Raw genomic sequence first — 13492 nt, 5'->3', positions numbered from 1 at the left:
TGATGAACTGAGCCCAGCCACCCTGTCTTCTCTCCAGCGGCTGAAAGGACTCCAGGGAGAAGGGCCAGTCCAGGCCTCTCCCCAGCGGCAGGCGTGTTCTCTGAGAGAGGCAGAGATGGGCTGGGTGAGTAATGCTCTGTTTGGGACAAGGTATCTGGGGTACTGGGTGGGTACCGGAATTGGGATCTCTCCCAGGGTTAGTCTCCTGCCAAAGGGGGAGATGTGTGACAGACCTAGCCGGGACAGGGGCTTTTGGAGAGGACTGAATGTGAGCCTCTTGCCGTCCGATTATGGGCCAGGACCTCAAAACAGGAAGGCAGATGGGTCATCCCAGCGGACAGTCCTGGAACCTTAAGACTACTTTTCCAACATCCTCGAGTTGACCCGTTTGGGTCCCACTGCGGCTGTTGGACTGTTTCCCAGGGGAAGTAATGTCATGGATCTTAAGATATTAAAGTGTTTCTACTTGACATCTGTTACACAGGAGAGGGACATTCAATGCAAGGACACCGGCTATTGAAATGCTAAGTGGAACCAGCTAGAGAAATACCTTTTATTGTGCTCTGCAGGCTAAGAGCGGGTGTCGGAGACACTCCGTCTGGCTAAAAAAACTATGGATTGAAGGTTAATTGAATCTAGAATGTATGTGTGAAGATGTATGTGTTTATTGTTCTAAAGGTCAGAAGCCTCCTGTCAGCTGTATTGAATTAGCATTCTATTGTCTAAAGCAATGTAACCTCTCAGAGGTAGTAATTAAGTAGACCGGGTTATTGTGTACATTGATTACCCCCTGGGGCTTCTGTCTCAATACACAAGTCTTTCTATCCAAGCTATTGGACCAATCCCTGTTGACAATTTCAAGTCCTCATTTGCATGGTCAAGGAGGACTTGAGTGAAGACTGGATATACTTTACAATTGACCAATAGGAAAGCGGTTGTTGGGAGTGGGATGTTCCAAAATTCTGTATAAAAGTGTGCTGTGTACTTGAAAATAAAGAGTCCTGTTGGAACTTACATACAGCCTGCCTGGTGTTTGTTCCTAATGGGTCTGAACGGCACATAGCTGTAGTTCGGACCCCGGAACCTTGGATGACTGGACCATCAGACGTTGCAATCTGCAAGCTGACTCACTGGTAGCAGAGGAGTGTCGGGAGAGCAGGACCTGGGCGAGGAAGGATCTCGTCACAACAACGAAGACAACTCCGGAAGATTTTCAGCCTCTGGCCTGCGAGATGCGTTCCTCAATAACCTGGAACAACAGAAAAACAACCGTAACAGGGTTGGGTCGGGCGGGAAGATAATCGCCTCCTGTCTTCATATAACTAATATTTTCCGTCACAAGCTAGGAAAATCTCGAATTATATATCAGACAGGAGGCTCATATCTTATGCAAGTTCAAAGCTATGTATGAGCATATGTATAAATAATAAAGACAATTAACAAGATTCATCACATCCTAAATCACAGAACCAACATAGATATGTGTTCCTCCGGTCTAAAGTAGAATTGGCGGAAGGTGGTTTCGGAAGACCAGTCTGCCGCCATCAGCAGATCCGACAGCGAGCCTCCAGAGGTGACCCCCTTGGTAGCCATCGCACCCCTGGAGGAGTGGGCACCGAACAGGGAAACGTCAATCCCTGCCATGTCCATGGTGCATCTCACCCATCTGGCCAATGTAGCCGAAGACACTGGGTGATGAGGGCGAACGTGGGAGATGAGGAGCTGGGAGAATAGCGGAGACCACAGTAAGGCTGTTTGTGACTCATACGTCTGTAGGCAGCGAACAACACATAGGTGAGGGTGTGTGGGAAAAAACGGGTAAAAAACTGATTGGATTCCCGTTTTTGTCCTACGAACGACAGAAAATTTAACCCCCTGTGGCGAAAATTGACGCCTAGAGATATCCAAGGCCTTGACGTCAGAAACACGCTTGATGGAAATCAGGCTTACGAGAACTGTGAGTTTAAAAGACAATAACTTTAGCGGGAGAGCGTCATTGTCTGCCCATTCCGAGAACATGGTTAACACCTTAGCTACGTCCCAAGTGTACTGATACCTAGGACGTGGAGGGCGGGTGAATTTTACGCCCCGTAACAGGCGGCACACCATAGGGTGTTTACCGACGGGAAGCGAATCTACTGGAGAGTGGTAAGCCGAAATCGCAGAGCGGTAAACGTTGATGGAGCTATAGGATTTTCCGGATTCAAAAGAGTCCGCCAGGTAATTGGCAATTACCGGCACAGGCGCCTGAACGGGATCGATCTGTCGTTGATAACACCAACGCACCCAGATTCGCCAGGCTGATCGGTATGCCGATCTAGTCCCGGGGGCCCAGGCCAGGGCGAGGAGTACCCTAGCTGTTCGTGAAAGGTCGCTATCCATGTCCGGCACCCCGAGACCAACCATGCAAGGAGATGTAGGTTGTGATCCACAATCAGGGGATGGAGATCCCCGCTCGGGTTGGATAGGAGATGAGGGAAGTGAGGAAGTAGTCTGGGGAGGTCTACCATCATCCCCAGAAGGAGGGGAAACCACGGTTGCGTCAGCCACCATGGAGTGATCAGCACGACCGTGGCTCTCAGGTTCGCAATGTGTAGGAGAACCCTGAGGATCATTGAGAAGGGAGGGAACGCGTAATGCATCCCTTGTGGCCAAGTTTGACGAAGGGCGTCCATCGCCAGGGCCTCCGGATCCGGCCTCCAGCTGTAAAAGTGTGGGAGCTGGTGATTGAGGCGGGAGGCGAACAGGTCCATAAAGAATGGACCCCACAGGCGCACCAGGGAGAGGAATACCGATCGATCCAGACGCCAGTCGCTGGAGTCGGTAAGGTAGCGAGAATTCCAATCCGCTACCAGGTTTGAGGTGCCTGGGATGTATTCCGCTATGGGAACGATGTTGCGTTCCAGGCAGAAGTGCCAAAAGTCTCTTGCTAGATCCACTAGGGCTCTGGATCTGGAGCCCCCCAAGCGGTTGACATATTGCACTGCGGTTACATTGTCCATGCGCAATAACACACAGCAGTTGGACATGTTCGGAAGAAGACTCCTGACGGCGAAGAAAGCCGCTAGGAGTTCCAAGGTATTGATGTGGAGGAGAGACTCCTCTGCGGACCAGGTCCCTCCTGTGGACGAGACTCCGCACCGAGCACCCCAGCCGTGACGGCTCGCGTCCGATTCTATGATGTAATCCGGATTGGAACTGAATATGGTTTTGCCGTTCCATTCGACGGCATGACGTAACCACCAACGTAGTTCCTCCACTGCTTCCGCATCTAGCGGTACTTCGTCTGCATAGCGAAGTCCCTGACGTAGATGAAGAGCCTTGAGCCTCTGAAGGGCTCGATAGTGGAGGGGTGCTGGAAAGATGGCTTGGATGGATGCCGATAGAAGTCCCACTAAGCGTGCCAAACCGCGTAAGGACACACGTTGTTTGTGCAACATGGACCAAATCTCCTTGCGGATGGTAGCCAATTTGGCTTTGGGTAAGCGGAGGACAGTGCGTTTGGTGTCCACCAAGAATCCCAAGAATTCCATCTCCTGGGATGGCACCAGGATAGACTTTTCGTGGTTTATGACAAACCCCAGTTCCTGGAGCAAATTGACGGTCCAGGAGGCATGCTTGTTGGCCTGGTGCTTGGATCGAGCCATGATGAGTAGGTCGTCCAGGTAAATGATCAGCCGTACTCCTCTGCTCCGTAGTGCCGCCACTACTGGCTTCATTAACTTGGTGAAACACCATGGGGCGGACGAGAGACCGAAGGGGAGGCAAGTAAATTGCCACATCCTGTCTCTCCAAAGGAAGTGTTGGGAGGTTGGATGAATAGGGACTGTAAGGTAGGCGACAATAGCTTAACAATATATGCTAAAAGCAGTCAGTGATAATCAGATGGCTGCAGGAGGATGTCAGGTCTCTTGCTAGTCAGCTAGACTGCCAGGGGTTAACGAAAAACGGGCAGGGAAACTTTTCCAGTCAGCACAATCCGACTGTTGGAGAGAGGGCAGGGACTAACAGACAGACATGAGAGGGAATAAATTCCCAGTAACAGAAAGACCTGACCAGGGCTCCGCTCAGCACACCGCTCGCCTCTCACTGGCGTAGCGGTGCCTGAGGCATTAGGTCCGAAGCCTGAGGCCGTAGTCTCGCGGGACTACGGGCCTCCGCGCGATTGGTGGAGCGAATCGCCACGCCCCTAGAGACGCGTCGCTGTGAGGAGAGAGCGCGCACGGCGAGGGGAAGAAGAGTAGGATGGCGCCAAGCAGAAAATGGCGCCGTCATACACGTGAGGTAACGAAATGGCCGGCCAGAGCGCACCTGAACCGGAGTGCGCGCTGACTGGAAACCGAACCGCAGAGTAAGTTTAAGAATATAGAGTCAAGTAAAGTAAAACAAATACACAAATAAATAGCTGAATACAGCCAGAGAAAAAAACGCGGGAGAGAACCTGCGGGGGGGGGAGGGGGGGAAGACCCCACAGTAGAATGAAAAAGAAATACAATTAATTAAATTAAATGAAATTAATTGAATTAACAAAGGGTAAAGACATTGGAAATATGGTATATGTGGTACTCATCTGATTTCTAGCTGTGAGCAGAAAGAAAGAGGGGGAGTTCAAAGTGACAGCCCTCTATATACCTGCGGACCTGACACGTGATTGGCAGTCCTATCCAGAGGGCTGCTGGGACTTGTAGTTTGTTCTAAAAAGTTTTTTTCTTGATCAAATTCACTAAGAATTGTATTTCTGCTGTGGGCATTATTAAAGAAAGATAATGCATAAGATATGAGCCTCCTGTCTGATATATAACTTACATGATACCTTATTAAACTGTCCTATGCTATTCTTTTTGTTGCCCCATTTAACAGAGCTTGTGCATAGAAAATGTTAGACTGCGTTAACACATAAGCAGGGCATATTCCTAATGATTTCAAAGCGTTTTTAAGGAGAGCAGTTGCATGATATTAGAGGTGTTTTCCAGGTTTACAAACATGGGTTAAAAAACACAACACATCTGGATACGGTCGTAAAGGCAGAAGGTTTTTTTATCTTCATGGATTCTATGCGTTAAGATAAAAGGCATTCTGTGTGCAGAAGCCCCCCTAATACTTACCTGAGCCCCATCTCTATCTAGTGATGTGCATGAGTGCCTCGGCCGCTGGGGACTCTCCCTCCTTATTGGCTGAAACACAGCACCCGCGCCATTGGCTCCCCCTGCTGTCAATCAAAGTCAGCCAATCAGGAGAGAGAGGGGACAGGGCCAAACCGCAGCTCAGTTTCTGAATGCACACACAAACCTGCAACTCAGCAAGTTTGCAAGTTTGCTGTGGGGGCACTCGACAGGAGGAAGGGGCCAGGCGCACTGACGAGGGACCCAAGAAGAGAAGAATCCGGGCTGCTCTGTGCAAAACCATTTCACAGAGCAGGTATAATGACATGTTTGCCATTTTTAAAGAAAAAAAAAGAGACTTTAGTATCACTTTAAGCCTAGTCAGGTGAAGGGAAATGAGTAAAACAGAATGCTCAAGTGTAAATGGAGGGGCTTATGGGCTGATTTACTAAAGGCAAATAGACTGTGCACTTTGCCAAGTCCAAAAACACATTTTTTGAAAGAAATAAGAATTATTGAATAAATGAAAGACAGCCGGACACTGATGATGTCACGATAGTCACCGTATTATTCCACAGTCAATCACATCAGTAGTTTCACCTAGAAACCACCCTAACGCATTGCGCCCAACAGGGCTTATGCCACGTACACACGACCGTTTTTCGGGTTCTAAAAAATTCAGTTTTTAAGGGTCTAGAAAAAACTGTTTTTTTTCAACCCGATCATTAAAACGGCCTTGCCTACACACGATCGTGGAAAAAAAATGCTCTAGCAAAGCGCGGTGAAGTACAACACGTACAACGGCACTATAAAGGGGAAGTTCCATTCGGCTGACGCCACCCTTGGGGCTGATTTAGCTGATTTCGTGTTAGTAAAAGACGATTTGTGCTTTTCTGTTTGTTACAGTGTGATGAATGTGCTTACTCCATTACGAACGGTAGTTTTACCAGAACGAGCGCTCCCGTCTCATAACTTGCTTCTGAGCATGCGCGGATTTTTCACGTCGTTAGAGCTGTATAAATGTGAATGGTCCCAAAAAAATGTCAAAAAGTGTCTGATACGTATGTCGCAGTCACAATAAAAAAGCAGATCGCCGCCATTACATTATAGCAAAAAGTTTAAAATATTGTGGGTTTTTTTTTTTAAATTTACGCTCTTCTTTTGTTTATAGCGCAAAAAATAAAAACCGCAGAGATGATCAAATATCACCAAAAGAAAGCTCTATGTGTGGATAAAAAAACATAAAAAATTCATGTGGGTACAGTTTTGTATGACTGTACAATTGTCATTCAAAGTGCAACAGCGCTGAAAACTAAAAATTGGTCTGGGCAGGAAGGGGGTGAAAATGCCCTGTATTGAAGTGGTTAAACACCAAAAAATTATTGATATTGCTGTATTTAGCTATAGCCTCTGCTCTGTTTAGGGTTTGCTTCTAACTTTCCCTAGGCTGCATGATTCTTGCTACCAGCTTCCACATTTTAAGTTATAGAAGAATCTGTATCCCATTGAGATTTTTATGAGGCATTTCGATCAGGGTGGTGCTGTCATGGAAGGCGAACAGAGATCATTCTTTTCTTTGAATAAATTCTGTTGCTTATTGTTATACGCTGAGTTGTGAATATACCGGTATATTTCTTAACCTTGTACTCCTTGATTGCAACAAATAATGTTTAGGTTAAGCGACACTTTTGTGTGTCTAATGAAAAATATTTTTAGTATCTATAGATAATATCTATACTTTCACATTGCTTTATTATAGAATATACAATACATGGAAAAGGCTAACCACACTTTTTTATTTTTAGGTAAATATCACGTTGTTGGATATAAATGACAATGCTCCTCAGTGGAAGGATGAACCTTACCTTATTAACCTGGTAGAAATGACACCACCTGATTCAGATGTCACTACGGTATTGTGGACATTTTTTGTTTTGCCCATCTTATATGTTTCCTGTATTTCGTTATTTCTTGACATTGTAGATTTTATCTCTTCTTTGCATCATTTTATAACAATTTTGTGTAGCAACCGTTATTTTATTTCAAGTGGCATACGGGAATCATTTAAAGTGCAAATGTGTTTTAGTGGCAACAATCTTTAAATTCCTAAAGACAACTGGACTTAATAAGGAGGGTGTTCTGTACTCATAATAAAAAGTAAATTATATCAGTAGTCCATAATACAAGTAAAGTTACTTTTTTACTCAAACTTATATCTTTTGATTCTAATAGGGATGTTTAACAAAAATAAAAAAAATTCAGTGACGTGCTTAATAGAGGACCTTCACAATATACTGCTATTTTCTTAATCCTGCAGAGGCATAGATAAAGAGGTCCAAACTCCCCACCAGAGTGTCCATGGTGCAGAAGCTATTGCTGACAGCTTCAGGGCACCCAAAGCTCCTGCTGCCTGTCATATCAGAGCAAGGGAGGCTGTCCTTATCTCCTCAGTCACATGACCCCCACTGAGTAAGGACTTCCCTTCACCCTAAACTGCTTGGTCTGGTGAGTGGGTTTCATGGGGGGGGGGGGGGGTCCAGACATGGAATTCTCTCCTGATTGACAAGGTTGGCAGTCGTGATTTATATTTCTTTCTTAAGCATACAGAACTTGGGATTTAGCAATTCAGCTACATCAATGCAACAATGAAGGGGCTTCAATGCAGTTTAAGCCATCAAAACTTGGAAACATTTTAGTTAGCCATAGATAGATGGCTGATCAAAGGAAACAGAACAGATTTCTCCGTCCACACATTTGCGGTAGATTAAGAAATCCTCCCACTAATCTATTGTACTCTGACAGCAGGACTCCTCTGCTGTCAAAAATACACTGATCGGCACTGTAGCCACTGATCAAAAGAAAATATACCAACATTTCCGCTCAAGAGAAATTGATCATTACATTGATTCCTCTCAAACAGGAATGGTCATGGATGTGTCTGATCCCTGCTGACTCGATCCATCTATGGTTAGCCTTTGTCTTATAAAATCACTTTTATTGGCTGTTGCTCTATTGGCTGTTGCTCTAATTTTGTATAAGTAATTTGTACTTTGGTTTATAGTGGGTTTATGTTATCTAAGTTTATTTACTGTATGTAAAACAGATATTTGTTTTCTTTGAATTGCATAAGAGTGTGACATCATGATTGGGTATTCACTCTAGGTCCAGTGTACTGCACTTGGTATTTGGTTCTTGTTACATTGAGAAATGCGGTCTGTTTCTTCTCAAAATGTTGTGGTCTACTGGTGTATCAGCTCTGGAGTAAAGAGATTACCGTATGTACTTGAGTATAAGCCAAGTTTTTTAGCACATTTTTTTTGTGCTGAAAATGCCCCCCTCGAGTCTGTGTCCATCTTCAAGTTTGTGCACCTGATCCCGGCCAGCCATAGCCACATGTAGCCCTACTCGTCCTCTACAAGTGTGCAAAGTTTGTTGTCCAGGGGACCTATGGCCAGGGAGCACCGATTTTCTTTCAAAGCTGGAAACCCCTTCCATAGACTCCCATGTTAAACGTCGGTCTAGTCACACAGCACCGGAGATAAGGTAGGGAGATTGGGCACAGTGAGGCACAGTGAGGCATGCACATGGACACAGTGAGGCAAAGTGAGGCATGCAGATGGACACCCTAGGCTTATACTCGAGTCAATGGGCCAGATTTACATAGAGATACGACGGTGTATCTCCTGATACACCGTCGTATCTCAGAGTTGCATCGGTCGTATCAATGCGACTGATTCATAGAATCAGTTACGCATAGATATTAACTGCAATTTTAAAATGGCCGCTGGGGGCGTTCTCGCTGATTTACGGCGAGAATATGTAAATAAGCGAGATACGCCAATTCACGAACGTACGCGGGCCCGACGCAGTCATTTTACGCCATTTACGTAAGGGTTTTCCCGGCGTATAGTTACCCCTGCTTCTATGAGGCGCAGCCAATGTTAAGTATGGCCGTCGTTCCCGCGACAAAATTTTAATTTTTTACGTCGTTTTCCTAAGTCGTTCGCGAATAGGGATTTGCGGAAATTACGCTCACGTCGGCTTCATTGACGTTTTCCGACGTGAGTTGGAGCATGCGCTTAATTTAAATACAAGCCGCCCCCTTTGAATTACGCGGCCTTAAGCCGGGCCATTTACACTACGCCACCGCAAATTACAGAGCAAGTGCTTTGAGAATACGGCACTTGCTCCAGTAAGTTGCGGCGGCGTAGTGTAAATGGCTTACGCTACTTTTTTGGGTTCTCGGGCATGTAAATAATTTCACTGAACACAGTCTCTGTCATCAAAGCACCCCAGCAGTAGACAAACACCTGTACATACTATGCATAACCAAGGGATTACATTTTTAACAAGCACATGGGCTCTGGAAGCCTTTCTCCTACAACTGGCTGTCGTTCTTTTTAACTTGGTACTTGCAAACTGATTCTTACCTTTGTCTGTTCCCTATTTAACATCACATGTCCCTTAATATCAAGGTTTGTTACCTTAAAACTCTATACACATACGCAAAATTACTAACATATATATATATATATATATATATATATATATATATATATATATATATATATATATAATTTCACTTGTTGAGTTGTAATGTATCTAAAAGGGTAAGATGAAACACGTCACAAACTTCACTAAAGAACTGTGTTTTATTTTACATTTTACTTTTCTTTTTGCTGAATTCTAATACTGTCTTTCAAGGGCCTCTCAGAGAAAGAATTGATTTACCACCCTTCAATGAGTAATGGAAAGTAACACAGAATAATTCCCATTCCCTTCAAAAGATGACAAATTACATAAAATGGAAGACAGTGCATATGATCATGTCTAATGTCTAGTAAAAATCTGTGTATGGCAGACCAGAAAATGCTACCAATAAATTACATTCTAGGACTTTATGGAATAATAATAATGGATATATATACCTGTCTAGAGGATTTTATTTAATTGGGTAGTAAAACTTATCTTGTAAGTTCATATACCCTTTATCCTAGTTGCTATTCAATCTGACATCTAGGGAGGAAAATATATACATACTGTTAGTGAGCCTAAATTACAAGGTTTTTGCTATAGCTAAAGTAGACTGTGTGAGTGACTGTTTTCTTAAAGGTTTTATTATGTATTTGCTTTGAAGCACTTACATATACAATATCTCCAAAAGTGAGTACACCTTCACGTTTTTGTAAATGTTTTATTATATCTTTTCATGTGACAACACTGAAGAAATGACACTTTGCTACAATGTGAAGTAGTGTAGTGTACAGCTTGTAAAGCAGTGTACATTTGTTGTCCCCTCAAAATAACTCAACACACAGCCATTAATGTCTAAACTGCTGGCAACAAAAGTGAGTACACCCCTGAGTGAAAATTTCCAAAGTGAGCCCAAAGTGTCAATATTTTGTGTGGTCACCATTATTTTCCAGCACTGCCTTAACCCTTTTGGGCATGGAGTTCACCAGAGCTTCACAGGTTGCCCATGGAGTCCTCTTCCACTCCCCCATGACGACATCATGGAGCTGGTGGTTGTTAAAGGCATTGCGCTCCTCCATTTTCCATTTGAGGATGCCCCACAGATGCTCAATAGGGTTTGGGTCTTGAGACATGCTTGGCCAGTCCATCACCCACAGCTTCTTTAGCAAGGCCGTGGTCATTTTGGAGGTGTGTTTTGGATCATTATCATGTTGGAATACTGCCTTGCTGCCCAGTCTCTGAAGATTAGGGATCATGCTCTGCTTCAGTATGTTACAGTACATGTTGGCATTTGGGGTTCCCTCAATGAACTGTAGCTCCCCAGTGCAGCCCCATGACACTCCCACCACCATTCTTCGCTGTAGGCAAGACACACTTGTCTGTACTCCTCACCTGGTTGCCGCCACACACCCTTGACACCATCTGAACCAAATAAGTTTATCTTGGTCTCATCAGACCACAGGACATGGTTCCAGTAATCCATGACCTTAGTCTGCTTGTCTTCATTAAACTGTTTGCATGCTTTCTTGTGCATCATCTTTAGAAAAGACTTCTTGCTAGGACGACATCCATTCAAACCAATTTGGTGCAGTATGTGTCATATGGTCTAAGCACTGATATGCTGACCCTCCACCCCTTCAACCTCTGTAGCAATGTTGACAGCACTCATACATCTATTTCCCAAAGATAACCTATGGATATGATGCTGAGCACGTGCACTCAACCTCTTTGGTTGACCTGGGCGAGGTCTGTTCTGAATGAAACCTGTCATGTTAAACCGCTGTATTGTCTTGGCCACCGTGCTGCAATCTTCCAATAGCCTAGGCCATCTTTATGTAGAGCAACAATTCTTTTTGTTCAGATCCTCAGAGAGTTCTTTGCCATGAGGTGCCATGTTGAATTCCAGTGACCAGTATGAGAGAGTGAGAGCAATAACACCAAATATAACGCACCTGCTCCCCATTCACACCTGAGACCTTGTAACACTGAGTCGCATGACAGTGGGTTGGAAAAATGACTAATTGGGCCCAATTTGGACATTTTTTACTTGGGGGTGTACTCACTTTTGTTGCCAGGGGTTTAGACATTAATGGCTGTGTGTTGAGTTATTTTGAGGGGACACAAAATTTACACTGGTATACAAGCTATACACTCACTACTTAACATTGTAGCAAAGTGACATTTCTTCAGTGCTGTCACATGAAAAGATATAATAAAATATTTACAAAAATGTGAGGGGTTACCCCCGTTGGAGCCGCTGGATAGGATGAATCCTCTGTTCTTTACCTCAACCTTCTCAAGAACCTTAGCCCCTCTGACACATCAGGTTAAGTATACAAACATACAATATAACAGGAAATGCCTGAAAGTAATACAGTAGAACCTTGGATTATGAGCATAATCCGTTCCAGGAGAATGCTTGTAATCCAAAGCACTCGAATATCAAAGTGAGTTTCCCCATAGAAGTCAATGTAAACGAAAATAATTTGTTCCATATTGACTTCTATGGCATGCAATACCGCATGAGGTCAGAGGTGGGGAGCGCTGGAGAGACTCTGAAATACTCAGAAACCATTTGGTTACATTCGGAAACCCTTGGAAAGGCCCTGAGTATTTACGAATGGCTTCGATCGGCTCCTGCACCCCCGCACCTCTGGCCAAATGTGGTACTGCACACCGCAGAGGCTTGAATCCTGTTCATTTTGCGAGACAGCACTCGCAAACCAAGTCAGGATTTTAAAAAAACGAACTCGTAATTACTTCGAAATCAATGGAGAATTTTATATTTAAATTCAGGGAACAGCCATGGGGCAAATTTTGCCCCCAGTTATGCGAATCTCACTATGGGATATTGGGAACAGTTCAACATCTGGCAGAATAATCCCTTTGCTGCTCATTTAATTTTCTTTGGTCGTTATATTGACGATATAGTCATCATCTGGGATGGACCAGACAACTTAATCCCACAATTTTTGCAGCATTGTAATTCCAATAATATGGGCCTTTCTTTTACTGCTGTCATAGATGAGAATACACTGGCTTTCTTGGATCTGGAGTTGTTCCATGATGACAACACTATATGTTCCCAAAACTACACTAAGCCCACTGCAGGCAACTCCTATCTACACTATGGGAGTTGCCATCACCCACGTTGGGTGAATAACATCCCTAAGAGTCAGTTTTGTCGTCTAAAAGCCAACTGTACTCGATTACAAGATTATACCACACATGGGCAAAAATGGAAAAAAACACATTTTTAGATAAAGATTATCCCGACAAGCTAGTGGAGGGGGCATTTCAACACGATCTCAGCACTGATGTCAGGACCCACAAAACCAAGAGAACAGATGACAATTCACAATCAGCAAAATTAAAACATCAGGGCCCCGTGCCAGTTTTTCCCTGACATTTTTTAATATTAAGGGAATGTACCAGTGCAAGAAGGCACTTTGCCTTACTTGTTAACATGTCACTCACAGACAAAAAAACTTTATGTGCAAGGGCAAACAATACAACATACCTGATTTCTTTACGTGCTCGTAAGAGTATGTACTGTTTAACTTGCCCTTGTGGTCTGTTTTACGTAGGCCGTACCATTTGTACCCTTCGTAAGAGGTTCGGTGAACACCGGAATTTTGTGGAAAAAGGCTGTGATAAGTATAGTGTGGCCCGACACTTTAAAGCCTTTCCACCAGCAGTCCTCCGATGGACTCTGTGTCTGGATATTAGAGGCCATCTCCAAACACCTTCCCCAATGCAGAACGCTATAAGAGGTTGTGCGAACGGGAAAATGATTGGATCTACACCCTAGATAGCCCCTCGCCTGGGGGCCTGAATGATGGTATTGAAATTAACATTTTACTATAAATAATGTCACCCTCACATTTGAATATACGCAGACTTCTGCTATAGTTCAC

General features: G+C 44.3%; 1 protein-coding gene across 1 annotated transcript in view; it reads left to right on the top strand.

Annotated features, from left to right (window-relative positions):
- LOC120910430 (cadherin-23-like) overlaps positions 1–13492 on the top strand; it is a 245796-nt gene that overhangs the window by 72865 nt on the left and 159439 nt on the right. The window contains exon 9 of the mRNA XM_040322190.1: positions 6908–7015. Coding sequence (XP_040178124.1) covers positions 6908–7015 — 108 coding nt within the window. The remainder of the gene's footprint in view (positions 1–6907; positions 7016–13492) is intronic.

This window comes from Rana temporaria, chromosome 8 (genome assembly GCF_905171775.1).
Source record: "Rana temporaria chromosome 8, aRanTem1.1, whole genome shotgun sequence".
Classification (NCBI taxonomy): Eukaryota; Metazoa; Chordata; class Amphibia; order Anura; family Ranidae; genus Rana; species Rana temporaria.
This window is presented reverse-complemented; position numbering and strand designations above follow the sequence as displayed.